Here is a 27,847-nt window from a genome sequence, read left to right on the forward strand (position 1 = left end):
CATCTACCCTTTTGCCCTATATTATTTTCACCAAACTAGACTACATTTCTGATAGATTTTTGTGTGTGTGTGTGTGCCTTGAATGCCTGTCTTTAGCCCATTTTTTCCCACTTAACATAGAGTTGAAATATTTAGAATGGTTAAAGATCAACTTCATTAGGAAATTATTTTTCTCTCCTAAAAAATTATATTGACACTTGTTTTTAAGATTAAAGAAAAGATTTTATTTATATACTTTTAGAGAGAGGGAAATGGAGGGAGAAAAAGAAGGAGAGAAACATCAGTGTGCGAGAGATACATCTGTGGGTTGCCTCTCACAGGCCCCAACCCGAGACCTGGCCCGCAACCCAGGCATGTGCCCTGACTGGGAGTGGAACCAACGACCTTTCAGTTCACAGGCTGGCACTAAATCCACTGAGCCATACCAACCAGGGCTTTAAGATTTTTGTCTTTCAATTTTCGGCAACTTCATTATGATGTGTCTGTGTGGATTTGTTTTTACTTATCTATGTCAGTTAGCTTTTGCTGTGAAGTTAACCTCTGCAAAACTTGGCTTAAAACAACAATCATTTACTTAGCTCATAATTCTGTTGGTTGGCAGTTTGGGTTGGGCCCAGCTGATGGTTCTTCTCTGTTCCACATGGTCTTGGTTCCATGTGGGTACCCCCTCATGTGCCTGGAGTCAGCTGCAGGTCAGGTAGGCATCTCTCCTTCTGTGTGCTGGCTGGGGCAGTGGAAGTGACTGAGCTATTTTTTCATTATTTAGTAGGTTAGCCTGGCCTTGTTCATGTGGCAATAGTAGGGTTCCAAGAGCTAAAAACACATACGAGGCCTCCTGAGGTTTAGTTTCAGAATGGCACTTCTTTCCTACTGCAGTATATTGGTCAAAATAAGCCCAGATCAAAGGGTGGGGAAATAAACCACCTCTTTTATTTATTTATTTATTTTTTTAATTTTATTTTTTGGTTATTCAATTACAGTTGTCCCATTTTTCCCCTTTTGCTCCCCCCTCCCAGCCCATCCCTTCTCCCACAATCATATCCCTCCCCGTTGTCCATGTCCATGAGTCATTTATACACGTTCCTTGATTAGACCCTTCCCTTACTTATCCCCCTTCTCTCCCTCCCCCCACCCCCCTACTGACTACTATTCTAGTCTTTGCCTATTTAGTTCGTTTGTTTGTGTTGCTCTTTAGTTTCCTGTATTGGGTGATATCATATGGTATTTTGCTTTCTTTGCCTGGCTTATTTCACTAAGCATTATTCTCTAGTTCCATCCATGTTGTCGCAAATGGCAGGAGTTCCTTCTTTCTTTCTGCTACATAGTATTCCATTGTGTAAGTGTACCACAGTTTTTTGATTCACTCATCTACAGATGGGCACTTAGGCTGTTTCCAGCACTTAGCTATTGTAAACAGGGCTGCTATGAACATATGGGTGCATAAGTTTTTTTGGATTAGGGTTTTAGGATTTTTCGGGTATAATCCTAACAGTGGAATCACTGGTTCAAATGGCAGTTCCATTTTTAGTTTTTTGAGGTAATTCCATACTGTTTTCCATAGTGGCTGCACCAGTCTGCATTCCCACCAACAGTGCAGTAGGGTTCCTGTTTCTCCACATCCTCACCAGCATTTGTTTGTTGATTTGTTGATGATGGCCATTCTGACTGGTGTAAAGTGTATGTCATTGTGGTTTTTACTTGCATCTCTCTGATGGCCAATGATGTTGAGCATTTTTTCATGTGCCTATGGACCTTCTGTACGTCCTCTTTGGAGAAGTGTTTGTTCAGGTCCTTTGCCCATTTTTTAATTGGGTTGTTTGTTTTCTTGATGTTGAGTTGTATAAGCTCTTTATATATTTTGGAGATCAGTCCCCTGTCTGTGATATCATTGGCAAATATGTTTTCCCATATGGTTGGTTTCCTTTTCATCTTGCTGATGTTTTCTTTTGATGAGCAGAAACTTTTTAGTTTAATGTAGTCCCATTTGTTTATTTTTTCCTTTATTTCTCTTGCTTTAGGAGATGTATCCATGAAGATATTGTTACGTGGGATATCTGAAATTTTCCTGCCTATGTTTTCCTCTAGGACTTTTATGGTATCACGGCTTACATTTAAGTCTTTAATCCATCTTGAGTTTATTCTCGTGTGTGGTGTAAGTTGGTGGTCTAGTTTCATTTTTTTGCACGTCCCTGTCCAGTTCTCCCAGCACCATTTGTTAAAGAGGCTCTTCTCACTCCATTTTATGTTCCTTCCTCCTTTATCAAATATTAGTTGACCATAGAGGCCTGGGTTTATTTCTGGGCTTTCAATTCTGTTCCACTGATCTATATGTCTGTTCTTATGCCAGTACCAGACTGTGTTGATCACAGTGGCTTTGTAGTATTGTTTGATGTCTGGTATCGTGATTCCTCCTGCTGTGTTCTTCTGTTTCAAGATGCTTTTGCTATTCGGGGTCTTTTTTGGTTCCATATGAATTTTTGGAGGATTTGTTCTAGGTCAGTGAAATATGTCATTGGTATTTTAATAGGGATTGCATTGAATCTGTAAATTGCTTTGGGTAGTATGGCCATTTTGATGATGTTGATTCTTCCCATCCAAGAACATGGTATTTGCCTCCATTTATTTGTATCTTCCTTAATTTCTTTCTTCCATGTTGCATAATTTTCAGTGTACAGGTCTTTTATCTTTTTGGTTAAGTTTATTCCTAGGTACTTTATTTTTCTTGTTGCTATAGTAAATGGTATTTTCTTTTTTGCCTCTGTCTCTGATATTTTATTGTTGGTGTACAGAAATGCCTTAGATTTTTGTATATTTATTTTGTACCCTGCTATTTTGCCAAATTCACTTATTATATCAAGTAGTCTTTTAGTGGATTTTATAGGGTTTTCTAGGTATACTATCATGTCGTCTGCAAATAGTGATAGTTTTACTTCTTCTTTCCCAATTTGGATGCCTTTTATTTCTTTGTCTTATCTGATTGCTGTGGCTAGGACTTCCAACACTGTGTTGAATAGAAGTGGGGAGAGTGGACAGCCTTGTCTAGTTCCTGATTTCAGGGGGACTGCTTTCAGTTTTTGGCCATTGAGTATGATGTTGGCTTCTCATATATAGCCTTAATGATGTGAAGGTATGCTCCCTCTATTTCCATTTTGCTGAGTGTTTTCAACATAAATGGGTGTTGTATTTTATCAAATGCTTTTTCTGCATCTACAGATATGATCATGTGACTTTTGTCTTTCATTTTGTTTAGGTGATGTATTATATTTATTGATTTGCGAATATTAAACCGTCCTTGCATCCCTGGGATGAATCCCACTTGATCATGGTGTATGATCTTTTTGATGTATTGTTGGATCCTGTTTGCCAAAATTTTATTGAGGATTTTAGCATCTATGTTCATCAGTGATATTGGCCTGTAGTTTTCTTTCTTTGCTGTGTCTTGACCTGGTTTGGGGATTAGGGTAATACTGGTTTCATAGAAAGAGTTTGGGATTTTTCCCTCTTCTTGGATTTTTTGGAATAGTTTGAGGAGGGTAGGAGTTAGTTCTTCCCTAAATGTTTTGTAAAATTCGCCTGTGAAGCCATCTGGTCCAGGGCTTTTGTGTGGAGGGAGATTTTTGATTACTGTTTCAATTTCCTTCTTTGTTATTGGTCTGTTGAGACTTTCTACTTCTTCTTGATTCAGTTTTGGAAGGTTATATGTTTCTAGAAATCTGTCCATTTCAACTAGGTTGTCAAATTTACTGCCATATAGTTGTTTGTAGTAATTTCTTATAATTGTTTGTATTTCTGAGGTATCAGTCGTGATTTCTCCTCTTTCATTTCTGATTTTGTTTATTTGGGTCTTCTCTCTCTTATTCTTAATGAGCCTGGCTAGAGGCTTGTCAATTTTGTTTATTTTTTCAAAGAACCAGCTCCTAGTTTTGTTGATTTTTTGGATTGTTCGTTTAGTTTCTACGTCGTTTAATTCTGCTTTGATCTTGATGATTTCCTTTCTTCTTTTTGCCCTAGGCTTTGTTTGTTGTTGCTGTTCTAGTTCTTGTAGCTTTATGGCTAGGTTTTTTATTTGAGATTCTTCTAGCCTTTTCAGATATGCCTGTGTTGCTATGAACTTCCCTCTTAGGACTGCTTTTGCTGTGTCCCATAGGTTTTGGGCTGTTGTGTGTTCATTGTCATTAGTTTCTAGAAATGTCTTGATTTCCTCTTTGATGTCATTGTTAACCCATTCGTTATTTAAGAGCGTGTTATTCATTCTCCATGAGTTTGGGTGTCTTTAATTTTTTTCCCTGAGGTTGATTTTTAGTTTCAAGGCATTGCGGTCTGAAAAGAGGCTTGATATGATTTCAATTTTCTTGAATTTGTTGAGGCTTTTTTTGTGTCCTATTATGTGGTCTATCTTTGAACATGTCCCATGTGCCTTTGAAAAGAATGTATATTTTGCTTCTTTGGGGTAGAAAGTTCTATATATATCAGTTAAGTCCATGTGGTTTAGTGTGTTGTTCAATGCCTGTATATCCTTGGTGTTTCTTTGCTTGGATGATCTGTCTATTGTTGATAATGGAGTGTTGAAGTCCCCTACTATGAGTGTGTTGTTGTTGATATCCTTCTTGTGGTCTTCTAGTATTTTCTTTATGTATTTGGGTGCTCCTATGTTGGGTGCATATATGTTTATCAGTGTTATATCTTCTTGATGAATCGTTCCTTTAAGTCTTATGAAATGTCCTTCTTTGTCTCTTTTTATTGCCCTTGCTTTGAAATCCGTTTTGTCTGATATGAGGACTGCTACCCCAGCTTTTTTTTCAGGTCCATTTGCTTGAAATATTTTTTTATATCCCTTTACTTTCAGTCTATGTAAATCTTTTGTTTTGAGGTGTGTTTCTTGTAGACACAAATATGTGGGTCCTGTTTTCTTATCCATTCCGTTACCCTATGTCTTTTAATGGGAGCATTTAATCCATTTACATTTAAGGTTATTATTGACATGTGTTTATTCATTTCCCTTTTGTATCTCTGTTCCTCTACTCTTTTTTTGTTTTTTCTCTTCCTTTTTCTTAGAATATTTCCTTTAGCATCTCTTGCAATGCTGGTTTTGTGGAGATGTATTCTTTTAGTCTTCCTTTGTCTGAGAAACTCCTTATTTCACCTTCTATTTTGAATGAGAGCCTTGCTGGGTAGAGTATTCTTGGTTGTAGGCCTTTGTTTTTCATTGCTTGAAATATTTTTGACCATTCGCTTCTGGCTTGTAATGTTTCTGTTGAGAAATCGGTCGATAGCCTTATTGGAGCTCCCTTGTAAGTTATTTGCTGTTTTTCTCTTGCTGCTTTTAGGATTCTCTCTTTGTCTTGGAATGTTGCCATTTTAACTATGATGTGCCTTGGAGTGGGTTTTGGGGGGTTCCTCTTTATTGGAACTCTCTGTGCTTCTTGGACTTGCATAACTTTTTCTCTCATCACGTTGGAAAATTTTCTGTCACTATTTCTCCTATCAGTTTTTCAATTCCATGCTCCTTTTCTTCTCCCTCTCTTATTCCTATGATCCTAATATTATTTTTTTAATGCTATCCTGTAATTCCCTTACATCTTGTTCATATTTTTTCAATCTTTTTTCATTTTGCTGTATCGTTTGAGAATTATTACCTACATTATCCTCTAACTCACTAATCCGATCCTCTGCTTCGTTTAGTCTGCTTTTGACTGATTCTACTGTGTTTTTCAGTTCAGAGATTGCATTCTTCATTTCTTCCTGGTTCTTGTTGATAGTTTCTATGTCTTTTTTTATGCTGGTGTAGTTCTCTTCAAGTTCCCTGTAATTTTCTTGGAGCTGTTGGTAACTTCCTTGGAGGTTGTCATAGTTGTTTTTGAGGTTTTCGAGCATATTGAACTTCTTCACCACCATTGTTTTGAATTCCATGTCTGACACTTGGGCTATGTCTATTCCATCTACCTTTCTTTCTGGGGATTCCTCTTTTCTTTTTATTGAGAGGTTGTTTCTGCGTCTTACCATGTTGGATTCTTCTTGTTTGTTTTTGTTATTTGGATTTGTCTGCTTTGCCTTCCCACCTTTGTGGTATGAGATTTTTTATGGTAGATCTGGGGGTTTCAGTGGTGCAGTCCCTTTGATCTCCTGAGCCTGATGTTCTTGGGGTACCTTTTATATCGTTTGTTTATGCTGTCTGGTTATACTTCAGATTTTTTTGTTAGGATATTCCTTCTGGCTTGTTGATTGAGAGTCACTCTATCCACTTTATCTCGAATTCTTTTGTGGAGATGCTGTTAAAAACATAAACACACAGCCCCAGCAGGAGACCCGCACCCTCAAAAATATCCCCCACCCTCTATCCTGCTATCATCAGCCAACGAGCCAGTATTAATATAAATGTAGAGAGATTAGAGCTTTTACACTATAGGAAGAATAGATAAGAGTTGTTTTAGTGAAGGAAAAATATGATTTTTGAGAGAGGGGATAATAGGTTAATAATAGTTGAGACTGTGCAAGACAGTAGGTAATATTTATGTTGTATTTTAATAACTAGAAAAAAAAGGGGGAAGAGTGCAGAATATAGTAGGAAAGTGGAATTATATAATATTGGATTTATATAGTAGTTATAGTCTATTTATTTAGAGTGAAAGGGAGGCTAAACTAGGCCCACAAACAAATAAACAATAATTGAAGAAGAGGGGTAAGAAGGAAAGATTATATAAAACAGATTAGAGATATAGTTTGTTTTTTCCTCCTTCCTTCCCGTCCTCCCTCCTCCCCTCCTCTTTCAGGAAGAAAAGAAAAAGGAAAAAGGGAAAAAGAAAAAAAAAAAAAAAGGAATGTTTTTACTCAGTTCAGCCTTCTTGTGTCGTCTTCTTTTTCTGCGTCTACAGCTGGTCTAATGTGATGGGTCAGAGATTCCTATTCCTTGCAGCAGTGGTGTGCGGGAGGTGGCCGGCAGGGAGCAATGCAAGGCAGCCAAGAGCCCACCTCAGGTCTGCCACGCCACGCTCCAGGAAAGCAGTCCACGCGGCGCTCTGGGGAAGCTGGCAAGGTGTTTTTTTCATTCAAGCATCAGTGCGTGCCCAAGGCGGCTGGGGAACTAAGCTCCGGTCTGCTGCGCCGCGCTCCTAGAAAGCTGGCCACGCCGCGCTTCTAGAAAGCAGGCCGCGCCCCGCTCCGGGAAAGCCCTTGAGGTGTTTTTTGGCTCCAGTGCTGGTGTGCACCCAAGCGGCTGGGGAGCTAGCCTCAGGCCTGCAGCGCCGTGATCCGGGAGTTGGGGTCTTTCGCCTCTTAGGGCAGGGCCGCAGACACTTGTGCTCAGTAGACGTGAGTGTCTGTGAGTCGCTGCTGCCCGCTGTTCCCACGCCGCAGCTGCCCACCGTTCCCGCACCTCCTGAGCGGGCGCAGCCGCCCACCGTTCCCGCACCTCCTGAGTGGGCACGTGCAGAGCCTGGGCAAGTGCTCTGCGCTCCGGATTCCGGCCTGGTACTTTGGCCTGGCGCCCACTGGGCTGGCCAGGGGCGACTGCGCACAGTCTTCTGCGTGTCCAGTGGGCCCTCCCTGCGCCCGTTGGGTCACTGATTTTATGTCTGTTGGCGTGTGTCCGAGGGGCACCTGGACATGCAGCCCTGCGCACCTGGGCCAGTGAATGAGGGCACTTCCCTATGCGCGCCCCTGTGACCCAAGGGGAGGGTTGGGGAGTGGATGAGCGCACCACTGCGCCTGTGCTCCTCAAGAACGGCCTACCACCCCCAAACTTTCCTCCCCTCTCCACCATCCACCAGAGAAAAACATAAAGGAGAATTATATTCTCACTTGCCAGGCAGCACGCTGTCTCCTTTCCTTCAGCGTCAATGCCACTTGGTCGAGTCCCGTCTCTGCCAGTGGGCAGAGATCCGCTCTCCTCCCAACTTCTCTCCCGGGTAGCCTGTGGTCCCCAACAAGCCTTTGTGTACTTCCAGCCGAAGCTCCAACAGCCGCCCCAGTCAGGAATCCCGTTTAGTCCCCTTTTCCTCTGCTATCCTCACTAAACAGGTTGTTCCCAGGTGGATTTTCTCTAATCCAGCAGTGCCTTGGCTCGACTCCTGCCAGTGTCCAGCTGCTCACTGAGATGTTCTGTCTGCAGTTAGCCCAAACTGCAGATGGGTCTCGGGAGCCTGAAACCGCAGCCTCTCCTCACTCCTCTGCCATCTTCCCTCCCAAAATAAACCACCTCTTGATGTGAAAAGCTCTGCCATCTTCCCTCCCAAAATAAACCACCTCTTGATGTGAAAAGCTACAAAGTCACATTGCAAAGGGACATAGATACAGACAATAAAAGAATTGTGGCCTCTTTCTGTAGAATGCTCCAGCACATTATCCTGTTGAACTTCATTTTATTTCTTAAATCAATAGATTGGCCTCTTTCATTGTTCTGAGAAGTTTTCAGCAATCTCTCTTTAAATGTTGCCTCTTTTCTGTTCCATTTCCTCCAGTATTCCACTGAAACCCGTTAGGTCCTCTTACTGTGACCTGTGTCTCTCTCTATCCTGTAAACTTAACATTTTAATGCTTTATTCTGGATAAGTTCTTCTGGCCTGCCTTCTAGTTTATCAGTTCTTCAGATGTGCCATTAAGAACTCCACTGAGTTTTTAAGTTTGGTTATAGTATTTTTGTAGTTCTATAGTTTTTGTTTTTAAATGACTTTTTTTTAAAAAAGTATATTTTATTGATTATGTTGTTACAGTAGTCCCAATTTTTTTCTCCTATGCTACCCCCTGCCCAGTACCCCCTTCCCTCCAGCAATCCCAACCCCCCTTAGTTCATGTCCATGGGTCGTGTATATAAGTTCTTTGGCTTCATCCTTTCTTATATTGTTCTTAACTTTCCCCTGTGTATTTTGTACCAACCAATTATGCTTCTTAGTCCCTGCACCATTTCCCCATTTCTCCCCCTCCCCCCTCCCAGCTGATAACCCTCCAAATGATCCCCATACCTATGATTCTGTTCCTGTTCTGGTTTGCTTAGTTGGATTTTGTTTTTATTTTTTAGATTCAGTTGTTGATAGTTGTGAGTTTGTTGTCATTTTAGTGTTCATAGTTTTGATCTTCTTTTTCGTAAGTCCCTTTGACATTTCATATAATAATGGCTTGGTGATGATGAACTACTTTAGCTTCACCTTGTCTGGGAAGCACTTCATCTGCCCTTCCATTCCAAATGATAGCTTTACTGGATAGAGTACTCCTGGTTGCAGGTTGCATTTCATCACATCGAATACTGTTTGCCAGTCCTTTCCTGCAAAGTGTCCTCTGAGAAATCACCTGATAGTCCTATAGGCACCCCCTTTTAGGCAACTCTTCGCCTCTCTCTTGCTGCCCCCAGGACTCTGTCTTTATCTTTCACCTTTGGCATCTCAGTCATGATGCATCTGGTGTGGTCATCTCTGGGGCCAGCTCACCTGGGACCCTCTGTGCTTCCTGGACTTGTATGTCCGTCTCCTTCACAAAATTTGGGAAGTTTTCCTCATTTTTTTCAATTCTTCCTCATTCTGCACTGCTTGACTCTTTTTTTCTTCCTTATGTTCCAAATCATTGATTTGAACCCCGGTTTCTTTCCCTTCACCATTAGTTTTGTGTGGATTTTCCTTTGTTTCACTTAGCATAGCCTTCACTTCTTCTCTTATGTGTTTGCCATACTCAAGTATATCTGTTAAGCCTGTGAGCATCTTTATCACCAGTGTTTTGAATTCCTCGTCTGTTAGGTTGTTTCATCTCCTCATCTGTTAGGTTGGCTATCTTCTCTTTTTTTTTTTTAGGTTGGCTATCTTTTTGTCACTTAGTTCTCCCACTGGAACCTTGATCCATTCTTCCTTTTGGGCCATACTTCTCTGTCTCCCCATTCTGACAGGCTCGTGTTTGTTTGCCTCTGTGTCCCAGGTAGAGCTGTCCCTCCTGTTATGTTGTAAGTGGCGGAGCCTTAGGGATTCGTCAGTACAGGATGACCTGTTTCACCATATTGTGGCGCTGTATGTGGGGGAGGGGTCTGAGAGGGAACAATGCCGCCAGCCCAGCAATCGCCACTTTTCCAGGCACTTCTCCCACCTCTGCACCAGACTGGCGCCCCTCTAGCTGCTGCCCTGGCCATAGTTCCCAGTGTTGGTGGGTCTGTGGACGTTCTATGACCGTGGGGCCCTTTAAACAAGTGGACTCTGCTGAGAGATTGGTAGTTTCTGCCTCCACCCCAACTCCCTCTGGTTTGCACAGTCAGAAGCAACGAGGCTTGATTTTCTCTGGTGTTGGGACTGTGAGCTGCGAGGTCCAGTGAGGAGCTGGGAATGCTCCTCAGGTGTCCCTCCCGAGTTTTTAAAATATGTGATTGCGCTTTCCGCTGGCCCGCCTCTGCTGCCACCGCTTCCGCCACCACACAGCGTCCTCTCCACCCCAGCTCCACCCCTCCTACCTGTCTGGATGAGTATTTCTTCTTTATATCTTTGTTTGCTGGACTTCCATGTAGTTTAATTTTTTGGAACTTCTGGTTGTTCCTAGTTTTGAAGTAGTTGTATTCCTTCTTAGTTGTGGAGGGAGACACAGCCTGTCTGTCTATGCCTCCATCTTGGCCGGAAGTCCAATATGCCTCAAAATGACACTTTTTAATGAATTCTAGTTTCTTGCTGAAGTTTAAAGCTTGTCTTTATCTCCGTAAACATGATTGCTTCAGGTCTTTCTGATAACTCCAGTGTCTGAAGTCTCTGTTTGTTGTTACTGTCTATTGTTTTTGTTGATTCTAGCTCATATAGTCATGTGCTTTGTAATATTCATTTTTGGGGCAAATTATTTTAAAAAATATTTTTGGAAACAATAGGAGGCCTAGGTTGTTACCTTTGAGAGAGGATTTTCATTTCTTTCTGCCAGGCACCTGAGGGTGCTAGCAGTCTAGGACTTAGACTTCAGAGATTTTGCTTTACTTTTGTGGTTCTTAGAGTAGATTTTGTAACCTTACCTCTAAAGTGCTAGTTCCTCCTTGGCGGGCAAGGAACTGAGATCCCTGTTCTTCCAGTTCTATTAGTCTGCTAGAATTTGCAACTTGCTTATCAGTTTTTCCAGCAGATAGCAGAATGTCCCAAAGCAAAACCCACCCCTCCCTCCACACCAAAAATGCCACTCTACTTCTCAGCTGTCTTTCCAGAGTCAGCAAATGTTTTCAGGCAGAAGCTATTATTCATCTCTTTATGCTCTTATTCTCACCTGTTTTCTCTTTTTGTTAGGATTTTATGCCTTTTTTTTTTTTTTTACATTTTTCAGTTGTTTGTTTATTTTAGATAGGGTTGGTCTAATCTAGTTCACTGTTACTGTAAATGAAAGTTCTATTAATACGTGCCTATTTCACTCATTTTGGTCCTACATAGTGACTGAGGTACATTTTCATTTGTGTATATTTTATTTACATCCAGATCCCTTTCAAGTGCTAAGAAACCATGAATTGATTTACTGAACTTTAGTTTATATACATCTACATAATAAATGCTCAACATACATTTGTTGATAAATGGATAGGACAGATGCAAGGTGCCTTAATTAATGAAATTTATTTTCCTCCATAATATTTTTTAAGGAAAAACATTTTGTACTTGCCCTATTCTTCACATCAATTACTTTTCCACTGAGTGCTCAGTAAAAAGCTGTTATTTTTCATAAAACCTCCTCTGACTAACCCAGTTTGCTTTTACTCTCTTTTTGAATTAAAATATTACCTCCTCACGCTGGCTGGTGTGGCTCAGTGGACTGAGTGCCAACCTGTGAACCAGAGGGTCATCGGTTTGATTCCCAGGCACATGCCTGGGTTGCAGCCCAGTTCCCCATTTGGGGGTGTGTATGCAGCAGGCAATTGGTCGATGTATCTCTCATGCATCTTATCTCTCACACATCAATGTTTCTCTCCCTCTTTTTCGCCCTCCCTTCCCATCTCTCTAAAAATAAATAAATAAAATACTTAAAAAATAAAATATTACCTCCTCACTTATAGTTCTTATACAATTCAATTTTATTATAATTTGATACTTGATATATTATTTGATTTTTTTATTTTATTTTCCCAGCTAAATTATAAGATCTTAAAAGACTAAGGTTATTTAAAATTTCTGGTGTCATACACAATCTGATATAGCATCTTCAAAATGCTAGGTGCTTAATTAGCATTTTTTGGTTATTTTTTTATGGCAATAATGAATGGCTGTTTAAATCTCTTATTTAAAATAAGTTTATTAGTCATTCCATATTATTATTGTCAAAAATAGGTTCTGGTCTTAGATACTAGAATTTACATAGTAGAGAAGGAGCAAAGCAACGTCTAGCACCAACTCTGTTCTTTAATCTATAAATGTAAAGAGTTTGAGCAGGCAATTTCTAAGGCCCTGGCAAATTATGTAATTTTTTAATATAAAGTTTTCATCACTTTGTTTTTAATTTTTATTTTTTAAATCCTCACTTGAGAATATGTCCACTGATTCTTTAGAGAGAAAAGTGGGGCGAGAGAGAGGTAAAGAGAGAAACACTGATGTGAAAGAGCAACATGATTCCCCCCACACAGCATACATGCATGCTCACCCCCCAGCTGGGGATCTAACCACAGCTCAGACATGCATCCAACCTTCTCCCATCCTCCTGTGGGGGACAATGCTCCAACCAACTGAGCCACTCTGCCAGAGCAAATTTTGGTGTATTTCTAATACGCATTAGTTGATTGATGAGTTATGAAACTGTGTGTTACAACTTAGGGTTGATCAGCAAATTTCACTAAGTGAGAAATTGCCATCTTTGAATATAATATTATTAGTATAAAATATCTATGGGGATGTAGGACTGAGAGGGTTTAGCCATAAGCTTTGGTTTAATTGAATGAAAAATAAACCAATCAAAAAAAGGAATAATAAAGCATTTACTGTATTAACTGAAAGTGTGCCCAGGGCAATAAACTAAAAGTATAAATATAGATATGGAGAATATTTGTGTGTGTGTGTGTAGAGAATAACTGAATTTTATGCCTCACATGTAGCAATTTTAAAAATAAGTCTTTATTTTAAAATTTAACAGTATTTTCTTTCTTAGAATAGTTTATCTCTTGGAGTTTGCTATTTTCCTATCAGTATACCTGGTTTCTTACAAAGTCAGTTTGATTTATTGCAGTTTTGAGAAATCATATAATCAAGGTTGTGAGAATATTGTGTCAGTTGAGAATCAATCAGTGCTGAATGATAGCTTGAGGATATATGCCCTACAAAATACAAGTCATAAATTTGAATGCATTTGGACCCTATTTTTATTTCTTGACTATATTCTAGATGACATTCTGAATAATTGTAATGCTATTAGGTTTGTAAAATTCATTAACTAATGCTTCTATTAATAAGTGTTATGATTAAGACAAATGAAAGGGTAAGAGTATAATACTTATGTACCCACCACTTAATTGAATAAAGTAATTACCAATAAATAAAATGAAATAAAGCAATAAAATGATACTAATACTGTTGAATATGTTTGAGTGCTTGTGATGTGCCATGTATTGTAGAAATAGCAGTGATTAAAACAGAGAATAGTTTCTGCCCTCATGGAGTTTATATTTTAGGAAGAAATTTGCCATTGCCAGATAATTATCATTGTTTCTTTTTTAGCATTTCCCCCATCTTTTTAAGAATGCTGATTTGAGTCTTATATGGTCATTAATATTAGGTGGAATAGTTATGAGAACTGAGTGCTAGTAAAGCGTTAATAAGCAATTATGATAGCATAAATGGTATTCTATGAGTGTATTTGGCTTGGTGGAGTTTATTTTGCACATTAAGACATTCAATCTCTCATATTGGATTTCATTGCCTAGTTGACATCCTATTGTTTGTGACCCTTAGGTTCATTAGACCCAGAAGAGGAAGTAGGGTTCTGGGTTACCTTGAATAATGTTCTTGTGTGTCTGTGTAATACATAATTGAAGAAAATAATGGTTTATCTTTTAAGGCATTTGGAAGAAAATTGACTTGTTAGTTTAAATTCAGAACTACAACTTTCAAGCAACAGTGGCACCTTGGGTCTGGTAACTTATAGATTTACCTTTTCTTATAATGGGCTTGAAAACTTTTTAAAAGTTGTGGTATATGGTAAAAAAAATAGAAGTGGCATTTCAGAATTATATATTGACTTTATAGTTTAAATTCAAAATGAACTTTCAAGCAAAAGTGGCATCTTAGATCCAGTAACTTACAGATTCTTGTCATGGACTAGACTTAAAAAAAAAATCTGTGGTGTACTGTAAAGGAAACCAGAATGCAAGCACAATGAGACACCAAGGTAAATAGAAATGAATAAATGTCAAAGTTAACGTTAGAATATATAGTGCCCTCTGAACCTTATTTTTATTTGGTATTATTTTAGGTATCGTCAGATCCTGGAAAAAGCCATTCAGTTATCTGGGGCAGAACAGCTAGAAGCTTTGAAAGCTTTTGTGGAAGCAAGTAAGTAGAATGAAAATTCCTTATTAGCTTTGTATTACTGAATAGGACTTGAAAGGTTGCCTAAGCCTTGTTTTATATACAATTATTGATATAATTTTTATGAGAGCTAAATTAAATATGCAGGGTAAGGCAAAAGTAGGTTTACAGTTGTGAGTATGCAAAACATAGTTTATTATTTTATTATTTATGATTGTATTATTTTCCATATGAACAACTAAACCTACTTTTGCCCTCCAGTCTACATTGAAATTGATGGGTTTATTTTAGAATTTAAACTATTTACAACTTGATTTTTTATTTTTTCATATATTGTCTTCAGAGTTACATTCCCAATTAAAATTTTGTGAAGTTGCCAGTAATAGTAACCGATGAGGGACAATACAGAATAATGACAAAGAAAGTAGTCTGGATTCAAATCCTATTCTGCTATTTTATTAGCAGTGTCATATTAGATAAGTTATTTAACCTCTTTGTGCCTCCTTTTCTTGTCTATAAAGTGACGATATGATACATACCCTGTAGAATTGTTGGGAGATTAAATGAGTTATTATACATTATAAAGTGCTCAGAATTAGTACCTGGCATATAATAAGTGCTGTATAAGTATGAGCTGTTATTGTTGCTAAGATCATTCCTTTTGAATAGGAACTAGAAATATCTATTTTTCAAGGTACTCTCCCACTTCCTGAGTTCAAACAGTTATCTAGAAAATTACTCAAAATCCAGGCTGTAATTGATACTGAGTTAACAATATCAAAGATAGAAGAAGCCCTGGCTGACATGACTCAGTGGATTGAGCACCAGTCTGTGAACTGAAAGGCCACGGGTTCGATTCCCAGTCAGCGCACAAGCCTGGGTTGCTGTCCAGGTCCCTGGGTTGGGGCCTGCGAGAAAGGGAACCGATAGATTGATCTATGTTTCTCTCTCACATCAATGTTTCTCCCCCTCTCTTTCTCCCTTCCTTTCCCTCTCTCTGAAAATAAATAAAATCTTTAATTAAAAAAAAGAGAAGAAAAAACAAACATCAACGATACCTGATGGTACTTTACAGTCTATAGTGTTCTTTTCACACACATTATCCATCACACAGATTTTTTTTTTTTTTTAAATAACTCTGTTACTACACACTATAGATTCAGATATCCTTGTGTAATATATTGTAAAATGAATCTCAAGATTTTCCCAAGGACACTCAGTCAGTGGCAGAGCCCAGACTGAAAACTAACTTTCCTGACTTATAGTCCTTATTTATTATACTTGTATTTTCCTGACAAGTGCTAGTTTGTGTAATTTCTTCTAACAGTTATGTGCCTGATGGCACTTACAATGGAACTATTTTCTCAGTCACAACCAGTATTTAATAAAAGATTCCAATTAATATATTACAAACTGATTAATTTTAAAGCCTGTAGGTTGCTACCTCAAAAAATTGGGGCCTCAAATGTGAAAAGAACTGACAGTGGTTTCAGAAAAATTGTTAAGACTGGCTTTATTGAGAACATTGCACTGAAGTAGCAAAAGAATAGTGCTCTTTGTAAACTTTGACCTTTATGTAAACTTTGAATCCAAAGAGCTGCCAACAAAAGCACTCTTCTGTTAAAATCATTTGTATTAGCTGAACAGTTTTTGAACTACCATTTATTTTCACAGTAACTGCTAATTTAAGGCAGTTTAAGCATGATTCACAAGCATAATGCATTTAAAAAATGTAGTGATAGTGTTAATTACAGTTGTTGAGTGTGCCAGGTATTGTTCAAAGTGCTTTATGTGTATTGCATTTAAACTTCACAACAACCTTCTCCACATTTTACACATGAGGAAACAAGCACAGGGAAGTTTCTTATCTTGAGGGTATATAATCGGGAGTGGTGGAAGCAGTGTGACCTCAGAATTTACTTTCTTAATCACATACAGTAATAACCTTATAAATGTTTACATGTAATTTCATAAGATATGTCAGTACATCCAGTGCTGACCTTAGATTTTTTTGTTGCTTTTTATTGGAAAGTGTAAGTTGTAGTAACTCACTGTTTCTTTTATTTAAATTTCATGATATTATTTCACTGTTTTCTTCTTTAACTCCTTTTTGAATCCAGATGGGATATAAGGACATAAATAAAAATATGGGTGTTTCTGTGCCTTTACTGTGTATAAAAATAAAGAAGAGAAAGGAATAATATAAATTCTCAACTATTATAACTTTTTTTCCAACTATTTCTGTTTCTTAGAAAAGTTATGATAGTTTTGCTCTTTTGGTGTTACTCATTATGTTATAAAATAATTTGGCATAAAGAAAACTTATTCTGTAATATGAGATGATAGGCATGTAAATCCAAGGATAATACATTGTAGGTTGGACTAATATATCTTGTTTTTAGTATTAATTTTAGGTAAAGATTGATTTCTTAATAAAAAATTTATATATTATTCATGTTTTTTAATCTCTTTATTTTTTTTTTGACAAGTGGTAAATGAGAATGTCAGCCTCGTGATCTCTCGACAGTTGCTGACTGATTTCTGCACACATCTTCCCAACTTGCCTGATAGCACAGCCAAAGAAATCTATCATTTCACCTTGGAAAAGATCCAGCCTAGAGTCATTTCATTTGAGGAGCAGGTAAAAATCTAGAGCAGTGATTTTTGAACTTGAGATAGCAGTAATTATTTTGAGAGATATTATTTAATTTTTAAAGCAGATAATAATTTCATTTTGTCAAAACTGCTTAAACATCATTTTATAATATATAATAAATATTAGGATGTAATTCAGCTGACATTTTGATTTCATGTATCAGATATTTAAAAAATCAGTTAATTCTTAATGCTGAAAATATAGGAAAATTCCAGCATTATCTATGTGGTAACATAAAAGAAAAACTTAATATTTAAACTAAGGTATTGCCATAATCCACATTCTAATAGTGTGGTATTTCAGTTTACTCTTTTGCTATTCTATGAATACAAAATTTATAGAAAAATTTGGGTGGTCTGGATAAACTTTTACTATTTATACTTCCCAGCTTGATATGCTGAATGAGAGCATTGTCATAATAGGTAAACTTATTTATTTGTTTTATATAATTAGTTAACTAGTGTCAGTTGATATAACATGTATACCTACTATTTCAGGTTGCTTCCATAAGACAGCATCTTGCATCCATTTATGAGAAAGAAGAAGATTGGAGAAATGCAGCCCAAGTGTTGGTGGGAATTCCTTTGGAAACAGGACAAAAGTATAGTAAATAGTGGATATTGGATGCATCTTTCTCTCTATATATGTATATATACACACACATATGTATATATATGTATAGATATACATATATCTATATACTCATACATATATAGAGATATATATATATACATACACAACACATATGAAGGATATGTATAATTGTTTTGGGTTTTTCTTCTAGTATTGGAAACAGATGATAAACAATTTAATAAATAAATTTGCAATATGTTAGAAGATGATAAGGGCTATGGAGAAAAGGAAAGTAAGGGGCAAAGTGGGGGACAAGTTGTATAATTAAACAGGGTGATTGGAATGGTAGGTTGATCCTGGTATCACCATCTCAGACTTTTGAAGGAGGTAAGGGAGTCACTCTGAACCCCCTGAGGGAATAGTATTTGTAGGTTCCTCCTAGGGAGGATGGTTAGGGCAAAGGCCCTAAAATGGGAGCATGCTTGGAGTGTTTTCAGAAGAACAAGGAGACCATTGTGCATGGAATGAAATGAACAAAGAGAGTGATGGAGGATGAGATCAGAGAGTACTAGGGTCCAGATTATGTAGGGTCTTATAAGCCATTGTAAGGCCTTTGGGTTTTCTTTAAGTGAAATGAAGTGTAACCATTGGAACATTTTTTTTTTTTACAGAAGACTGCCATGATCTGACTTATATTTTTAAGACATTCTGACTACTCAGTTGAGAATAAACTGTAAGCATGCAATGATAGAAATAGGGCTGTTAGTTAGGAGGCCTTATACACTACTGCAGATGAAATGGAGGGTGTGAGAAATTTTGGATTCTGGATATGTTTTTGAGGTAGAGCTAAGGATTTCATGATGGCTGGATATGAAATGTAAGAAAAAGAAGCAAGATAAGTCCTGATTTTTGGTTTGAACAGCTGGAAAAATGGAGTTGCCATCTACTGAGTGGTGAAGAGTAGGTTTTGAGGGAAGATTAAGAGTTTTGTCTCAGATATGTGAGATAACCAAATGGAAATATGTGGTAGGGAGTTGAATATATTTGGAGTTTAGGAGAGCAGTCTGGACTGGAGATACACATTTGGGAGTTAATGATACATAAATGGAATTTAAAGCCATTAGATTGGATGAGATCTCTAAGGTAGGGAATATAGATAGAGAAGAGGACTGAGCACTGAGGCCTGCAGCACTCCAACAGTAAGAGGTCAGGGGCAGCCCTGACCAGTGTGGCTTGGTTGGGTGTTGTCCTACAAAGTGAAAGATTGCTGGTTCGGTCCCCGGTTGAGGCCCATATGAGAAGCAACTAACTGATCAATGTTTTTCTCTCACATCGATGTTACTCTCTCTTTCTCTCTCCCTTCCCCTCTCTCTAAAAGTAAATGAATAAAATCTTTAAAAGAAAAAGGTTAGGGGCAGGAGGAAGATATAATAAATTAAGATTGTCCATTGAGGTAAGAAGAAAACCAGGAAAATGTGAACTGTGGTGTCCTAGAAGCCAAATGAGGAACATGTATTGTGAAAGAGCAAGTGATCAGCTGTGGTGCTGACAGGTCAAATAAGATGAGTGAGGGTTAAGCATAGGAGTTAGGAATGTGGAGATCATCAGTGATTTTGACAAAAGCTGTTTCAGTGAATTGGTGAGTGAAAGCCTGATTAAAGTTTTTTAAAAAGATTGGAAAGAGAGAAATTGGAGATGGTAAGCAGTTGTCGTGGGTAACTCCTTGGGGAAGTTTTTACAACGGGAGCAGAGAAACAGGGTAGAAGATGGTGGTAGGGGTTAGGTTGAGATATTATTTTTACTTTTACAATCCAGTGGAAAGCAAAAGTTTGATACAGGAGAGTAGCGGAGAGGGTTCTTGCAGGAGCAGACAGATGGGGAAGGAATCTAGTGGAGGGATAGGCTCTAGGAGCATAGATAATTCATCTTGGCTCTATTTTTCAACCTTGGCACTGTTGGCATTTCAGATTGGATGATTCTTTGTGGTGGAGGCTGGCCTGCATAGTATAGCAGGATGTTTAGCAGCATAACAGGCCTTTACTCACTAATGCCAATAGCACCACTACTCCCAGTTTTGATGTTCAAAAATGTCAGTAGACATTGCCACCCAGGGATCTATAGTAATAGCCGGGAGCACAGACAGAGTACATGGGCGCAGATATTAAATGATGTGGTGGTGAATTTGTGCAACTAATCTTTGATTGCTTCAGTGTTCTTAGTGAAGTTGGAATCAGAGTAATCAGTTATGAGGTTAAGGAGAGACAATATGAGAAAAAATTCTCTAGGAGGATGGAATGGTGAATGGACTAAGAATGTAAAGTATACTTGGCAGCATTAAGAGCTCATTTGAAGGTTGTAATGATTAAAATGAGATTGGTCATATTGGTTGGATACTTTTCTCCATCAGAGTTCAGCTTCAGAGTTGCAGGAAGGAGTGGGTGAACTGTTAGGTTGAACTAGAGAGATGATTTTGTTCAGCAAGTGTGATGGCATGATAGAGACAAGGGAGATGAGTGCATATGCAATTCAGCGATTATGATTGACCAAGAGTTAAGCTAGGTAAGGAGGGAGGTGAGGCCTTTAACAGGAAGAAGATACTAACAATGAGTAAGATTAGGGATTTGGAGGTAACAATGCATTGTTGGGTTTGGGATGCTAGGGAAAGATACTAGAGATGGAAAAAAATTAGAAAAAATTAAGATGACAATTTGTAATCCTTATTCAATTAATGTTACCTTTTGGTATGTTTTTTTTTTTTTTTTTTTAAGATTTTATTGCTTTTTTAGTGAAGGGGAAGGGAGGGAGAAAGAGGGAGGAAACATCAATGTGAGAGAGAAACATCTATGGGTTGGTTGTCTCTTTGGTTGTCTCTCAAATGCTCCCTGACCAGGAATCGAAGCTGTGACCTTTAGTTTTGCAGGACAATGCTCAGCCAACTGAGCCATGCTGGTCAGGGCTGATAATATGTTTTTTAAAAAACATTTATAGTTCTTTATGAAATATTCATCCAAAGTATATTATACAAGAAAGATGAAAGATATGACTCTTGGTTATATTGTTAAACACATTTCCCTTTTCAGTTGGCAAGTATAAAAATAACAACTGAGTATGACTTAAAAATATTTTTAGCGGCTTCTCTACTCTTTTACCAGGTGAATGAGGGATTCTTTTCTTCTTCTTTTCTTTTTATTTTGTCTTCGTTAATATTTGTGATGATAAGGCAGATACTACTTCAGGCGTCTTGACTTTTGTGTGTTTATGAGATTATTAGTCAGTGATACTCTGAAAAAGCAACCAGTATATGAAAAAGCCTTCATATACAGATATTGAATTTTGCTTTCTAAGGCCTCTTGTTAATTCTTTTTTTCTTTGATAGTTTGAAAGGGTGAGGCTTTCTTAATTGCTTGAGTTTTATTCTGTCTGGAACATTTTCCCCCTAGCACAGAGCAGTTGATTTATTTTTACTGGTAATTGAAACAAATGTAAGATTAGATACTGTTCTTTGTAGTGGTGGTAATTATCATTTTGATACTACTGTATCATTGTGAGGATACCAAACTACTGAAAATTTAGTTGTTTTCTAAATAAGTTAAAGTGATTAAAACTTAAATTTAGGTAAATGATTAAGAACTTTTTTCTTTAAAAAATGATTCATTATGATTATTAAAGTAATAGCTATAATAGATACATTGATGTAAAATTAAAAAATTCAAAAAGGTATGGTGCTATTTATAGCCGTTTATGTAAACTTGAGTTGTGAGCAGAAATAATATGGTACAAAATACTAATAATATGTGACTTATGGAAAAAATTGAATTAGTATAAAAACTTTTTTAAGTAAAGAATTAATTTCAAATCTGGAACCAAGTAAATTATGTTCTTGCCACACGGCATCACTTTTGCTGGTAAATAAGATTAGTTTTTCTGCAAGGATTAATCTTGAATTATGTGATTTTTAGATTATATAAGATCTTCAGTTATGCATTTCCTGCATAAAATGTGACCACTGTGATAAAGAAGAAATGAAAACCACTTGTATTCTCACAGCCTAGAGATAATTGCTATTATTATCTTGATATATGTGTGAAGAAATCAATTTTTTTGTGTTTTACTGATTATGCTGTTACAGTTGTCCCAATTTCTTATCCCTTTGCTCCTCTCCACCCAGCAACCCCCCTCCCTCCAGCAGTCCCCCACCCTTAGTCTATGTCCATGGGTTGTGCATAAAGCTCTTCTCAGCATCCCCCCGTCTATTCCCCACCTTCCTACCTTGCTTCTTAATTCCCACACCATTTCCCTCCCTCTCCCCTTTTCCCCCTTCCCCCTCCCAGCTGCCCTCCCCCCACATGATCCCCATACCTGATTCTGTTCCCACTCTGGTTGTCTGCTTAGTTTACCTTTGTTCCATTCCCTAGCTTCTGTTGTTGATAGTTGTGATATTGTTTTCACTTTAATGTTCACAGCTTTGATATCCTTTTTCTTAAATAAGTTCCTTTAACATTTCATATAATAATGGCTTGGTGATGATGAACTTCTTCAGCTTTACTTTGTCTGGGAAGCACTTTATCTGCCCTTCCATTCTGAATGATAGCTTTGCTGGATAGAGTAATATTGGTTGCAGGGCCTTGCTTTTCATCACTTTGAATATTTCCTGCCAGTCCCTTCTTGCCTGCAAAGTTTCTTTTGAGAAATAAGCTGACAGTCTTATAGGTACTCCTTTGTAAGTAGTTCTCCTCCTCTGTCTTGCTGCTTTTAAGATTCTCTCTTTATCCTTAACCTTTGGCATTTTGATTATGATGTGTTTTGGTGTGGACCTCCCTGGATCTAGTTTGTTTGGGACTCTCTGTGCTTCCTGGACCCATATGTCCATTTTCTTCCCCAAATTAGGGAAATTTTCCTTCATTATTTTTTTACATAATTTTTCAATTTCTTGCTTTCCCTCTTCATCTTCTGGCAACCCTATGATTCGGATGTTGGCACGTTTATAGCTGTCCCAGAGGTTTCTAAGCCTCTCCTCATTTTTTAATATTCTCATTTCCTCCTTCTGTATTGGTTGACTTTTTGTTTCTTCATTATATTCTAATTTGTTGATTTGAACCCTTGTTTCCTTTCCTTCACCACTTGTTTCATATGGATTTTCCTTCATTTCAGCCAGGATAGCCTTCATTCTTTCCCCATCCTGTTTAATCCTAATCACCAGTGCCTTAAACTGTGCTTCTGTTAAGTTGTCTATCTCCTCATCCGTTAGGCATGCTATCTGCTCATTGCTTAGTTGTGCCACTGGGAGCTTGAACTGCCCCCGCTTCTGGGTCATACTTCTCTGCCTCCTCATCTTTCTGTGTTTGTCTCTGTGATTTGGGCAGAGGCTGTCGCACCTCTTACATTATAGGGGGCGGAGCCTTAGGTATTCGTCAGTATAGGGCGACCTCTTTCACCACGTTGTGGTGCTGTATGTGGGGGAGGGGTCAGAGAGAGATCAGTGCCACTTGCTCAGCACTTGCCCCTGTTCTAGGCACTTCTCCCACTTTTGTATGGGACTGACACCTCTCAAGCTGTTGCCCTGCCAGTCGTTCCCAGAGTGGGTGGCTCTGCAGACGTTCTAGGACCATGGGGGGCCCTTTAAACAAGCAGACTCTGCTGAGAGACCAGCAGTTTCTGCCTCCACCCCAATCCCCACTGGTTTGCACAGTCACAAGCAATGAGGCTTGATTTTCCCCGGTGCTGGGACTGTGAGCTGTGTGGTCCAGTGAGGCGCTGGGAATGCTCCCCAGTTGTCCCTCCTGACTTTAAAACATGTGTAACTGCACTTTCCACCAGCCTGCCACTGCCGCTGCCGCTGCTGCCGCCGCCGCTGCCGCCACCACACTGCATCCTCTCTGCCCTGGCTCTGCCCCTCCTTCCTGTCTGCATGAGTATTTCTTCTTTATATCTTTGTTTGTTGCACTTAATGCAGCTTGATTTTCTGGAACTTCTGGTTGTCTTTACTTTTGAGATAGTGGTATTCCTTCTTAGTTGTGGAGGGAGACCCAGCATGTTTGTCTAGGCCTCCATCTTGTCCAGAAGTCTGAAGAAATCCATTTTAATGGTGTTTTATATATTGTTTTATTTAGTTTTTCACTTAGCAAAAATACATGATGACTATTATCACATAGTAATTATTACAATAATGATATAGTATTCTACCATCTTTACATACCATAACTCAATTGATTATCATAAATATAATTGGTAATTTCCATTTTTTTTCTTATTACAGATATTTATGGATAATTTTACAAATGAGTATTTTTGTACATATATATATGTGCACGTCCATGATTATTTTCTTGGGATTTATTTTCTAGAGGTAAAATGCAGGATGGGGCAAAAGGAGGTTTAAAGTAGTTCTTATGGAAAATAATACAATAAATAATAATACAAGAATGAACTCTGTGCTTCACATACTTAAAACTGTAAGCCTATCTTTGTCCTATCCTGTATAGTGGGTAAAGAGTATATGCAATTTAAAGGAGTCAAAGGATGGTGGGAGAATGTATTGCCAATTTTTTTCCAGGATGGTTGTACTTATTTATTGTCTCACCAGTAGTATAATATATCCCTGAGCTGGGCAATTTTTTTTGTAAGATCATTGACTTGTGAGATTACTTGAAAATTAGAAGCTAAATGTAATGTGATCAATGATGATAAAAATAATAAAAATTCTGTAAAACTAATTTTGGAAATATTTCTTAGCTTTTGTTTACAGTGCAGTAAAAAGTTTTTGATTCCATTATATTAACACAATATATGTATATAAGGAAAAGATAACTTATTTTTATACCACCCCTAATAATATTTTTGATAATTAGTTATTCTGTCTTTTTCTGTTATATCCTAGACAGTACAATGTGGATTATAAACTGGAGACATACCTGAAGATTGCTAGGCTGTATCTAGAGGATGATGATCCAGTCCAGGCAGAGGCTTACATAAATCGAGCATCATTGCTTCAGAATGAATCAACCAATGAACAATTACAGATACATTATAAGGTAAATAGATAAGGTGATTTGGAATTAATTTTGTATTGGAGAATCTTACTGTTACTAAGGTGCTCCAGAACATTGTAAGTGCTATTATGTATTAGAAATTCTATGTTTTATTTTTTGCTTTTGCTTTTTAATCTTCCCCCTAAATTGAAACCTTTTCCTTCCTATAGGTATGCTATGCACGTGTTCTTGACTATAGAAGAAAATTCATTGAAGCTGCACAAAGGTACAATGAGCTCTCTTACAAGACGATAGTGCATGAAAGTGAAAGACTAGAGGCCTTAAAACATGCTTTGCACTGTACCATCTTAGCATCAGCAGGTAAACATGTCATTTATGGTTTAATGAACCATCAGTTTGCTTAATATTTTTGATTTATTACTAGAGGATTTAGCAAGGGGATATTTTATTAATCCAGTTATGGTATATTTAGTTTAAACATTTAAACTGCGATATAATGGATTGCTAACTTAATTATTAATTATGCATGTATCAGTCTGTTACCCACAGGTATTAGGAATAGTTAAGAGATAACATGCCATTTAGTTCTAAAATATCACTGAAAAAAACTGGGTATCAAATTAAGTGAGAATTACACAGAAGGAGATGAAAATGAAAATCTAGAGATTGCTGATATGATAGTGTATTGCTTTTGGAATTTTTAAAAACTTATTGATGAAAAGAGAGAGAGAGACATCGATTTTGTTGTTTCACTTATTTATGTATTTATTGTTTCTTGTATGTGCCTTGACTGGGGAATCGAACCTGCGAACTAACTGAGCTACCTGGCCAGGGCTGAGATTTTTTTTTTAACACTCAGGCCTCAGTTTTAGACTTGGCATTCATCTTTTTTGTTTTTTTCCAATAAATAGAAATAATAAACTATTCTTTATTCTTTTTACTTAATTATAGCATATGTATCACGCAACTTACAAAGCAGAAAGGGCATTGAAAATAATGCTGATAATTCTAAGCCATGGCTTTTCTAAATCATTTTAGAATGTTTATTCTTGAATTATGTTTAGTTGAGAGCCTAATGATGTGGTCAGACTACACATTTTTTTCTTTATGAAGCAGTAATTTTATTTTATTTTTGTTACTAAAAAGGCAGTATATAGAATGATACTGCATCCTGTTCTAAAGAACTATTACTGGCTTCTTGTATTTGCTTCAGTATAAAAGTGGTATACACACTTTGCAGCTTGCTTACATTTGTACTTATATATCATAGTGATGTTTATGTGTCAATACATGTAACTCATTCTTTTTGATTTTCTGTTGTTCGGCTTTTCGTAATTTTGTTAGTTACAAACAGTGTTACAGTGGTTATGAACATGTATGAGTAAATGTATAGGTTAAATTCTTTTTTTTTTTTTTTTTTTAAATATATTTTATTGATTATGCTGTTACAGTAGTTCCAATTTTTTTCCCCTTTACTCCCCTCCACCCAGTATCTCCCTCCCCCAGCATCCCCCCCCAAGTCCATACCCATGGTTCGTAAAAAATAACTATCCCTCTCTCTCAGATATTAAGACCCTTTGTAATCTTGTAAAGGACAATGGGCGAAGGTCTCAAGCTCCTCTAGCTGCTTCAAGCTGGACATGGTCGTCGTCCTACCTACCCTTGGGTCCAGAAATCCCTAATAAGAGTGGGGGGTGTGGAGGGGAGGGTGGCCTTCCCACATGGGGAAGGATTGTGCAGACTCCAGGTCAGTTGGCTGTCTCCGGACAACGGCGTGCTTGGTTTAGCAGGCTGGCATCCTTGTTGTGTTCTGGGGGCAACAGATTTGGCAAAAAGGGTTAAAAAGCATCATTCAATCCATAACTACTAGGTGGCAAAAGGCAGGGATTAATTTTTCAATGTTCCACATTAGGAGAAAAAAAAAAAAAAAAAAGGGCTTCTTTGGAGGAAGGTGTGCTAGGCACATCTCTCCTGTCCAAAACCCTTTTGCCCATTTTATTTAGTTTGGGCTGAGGGAAATAGTTTATGTTTCCCCCCTCTCAGACCTCTGGGCCCTTTCTGTCCAAGCCATTAGGATAGAAAAGAGAATTCAGTTTTAAAGTGAAGCCCACAGACCACCCCATTCTTCACCAACTCAGCCATTTAGTTCAGCCAAACTGTTGAGTCTCCGGAGGCAGCGCTGCAGAGAGGATTAAGTGAGGCTTATGCGTACAGACAATCACTCAGGTAATGCGGTCATAGGCTTATGCCCTTTGAAAACAGAAAACACATGTTAATTTATGTAACATAACCAACAAAAAAGTCTCTAAATCTGTAAGACTGTCTTATTGGGAAGACATACAGTTGCAAGGCACTTGACATTCTACTTGCCTGCAACTTGAATCTCTTTGGTGAGATCACAGATTTTACATTTAAGGTTATTACCGATAAGTACTTATTCATTGTCATTTTTCCCCTTTGTACTCGTGTTCTTCTCTGTCTCTCTCTGTTTCTTTATCTTCTTAGAGCAGACCTTTTAGCATCTCTTGCATTGCTGGTTTGGTGGAGATGTATTCTTTTAGTCTTCTTTTGTCTTGGAAGCTCCTTATTTCACCCTCCATTTTGAATGAGAGCTTTGCTGGGTATAGTATTCTAGGTTGTAGGCCTTTGTTTTCATTGCTTGGAATACTTTTTGCCATTCCCTTCTGGCTTGTAGTGTTTCTGCTGAGAAATCTGATGATAGCCTTATTGGAGTACCCTTGTATGTTATTAGTTGTTTTTCTCTTGCTGCTTTTAGGATCCTCTCTTTGTCTTTGAATGTTGCCATTTTAATTATGATGTGTCTTGAGGTGGGCCTGTTGGGGTTCATCTTCATTGGGACCCTCTGTGCTTCCTGGACTTGCGTGACTCTTTCTCTCGTCATGTTAGGAAAGTTTTCTGTCATTAGTTTTTCAAAGAGGTTTTCTATCCCTTGCTCTTCTTCTTCTCCTTCTGGAATTCCTATGATACGGATATTATTACGTTTCATGTTGTCCTGCAGCTGTCTTAGAACCTCTTCAGTCTTGTTCAGTCTTTTTTCATTTTGTTGCATTGTCTGGGAGTTTTTGTGTAGGTTGTCCTCCAGCTCGCTGATCCGATCTTCTGCTTCCTCTAGCCTGCTTTTAATTCCTTCTACTGTGTTCTTCAATTCAGAGATCGTATTTTTCATT

At 37.9% G+C, this 27,847-nt stretch overlaps 1 protein-coding gene across 2 annotated transcripts in view; it reads left to right on the forward strand.

The window, feature by feature from the left end:
- The window catches only part of COPS4 (COP9 signalosome subunit 4), a 59,921-nt gene that overhangs the window by 3,960 nt on the left and 28,114 nt on the right, over positions 1 to 27,847 (forward strand). For both annotated transcript variants that reach the window (XM_090267913.1, XM_090267914.1), the window contains exons 2-6: positions 14,386 to 14,465; positions 16,931 to 17,082; positions 17,595 to 17,698; positions 24,548 to 24,701; positions 24,869 to 25,019. In XM_090267913.1, the coding sequence (XP_090124039.1) occupies positions 14,386 to 14,465; positions 16,931 to 17,082; positions 17,595 to 17,698; positions 24,548 to 24,701; positions 24,869 to 25,019 (641 nt within the window). The remainder of the gene's footprint in view (positions 1 to 14,385; positions 14,466 to 16,930; positions 17,083 to 17,594; positions 17,699 to 24,547; positions 24,702 to 24,868; positions 25,020 to 27,847) is intronic.

The sequence above is a fragment of the Furipterus horrens genome, unplaced genomic scaffold (genome assembly GCF_987537825.1).
Source record: "Furipterus horrens unplaced genomic scaffold, mFurHor1.1.pri manual_scaffold_2, whole genome shotgun sequence".
Classification (NCBI taxonomy): Eukaryota; Metazoa; Chordata; class Mammalia; order Chiroptera; family Furipteridae; genus Furipterus; species Furipterus horrens.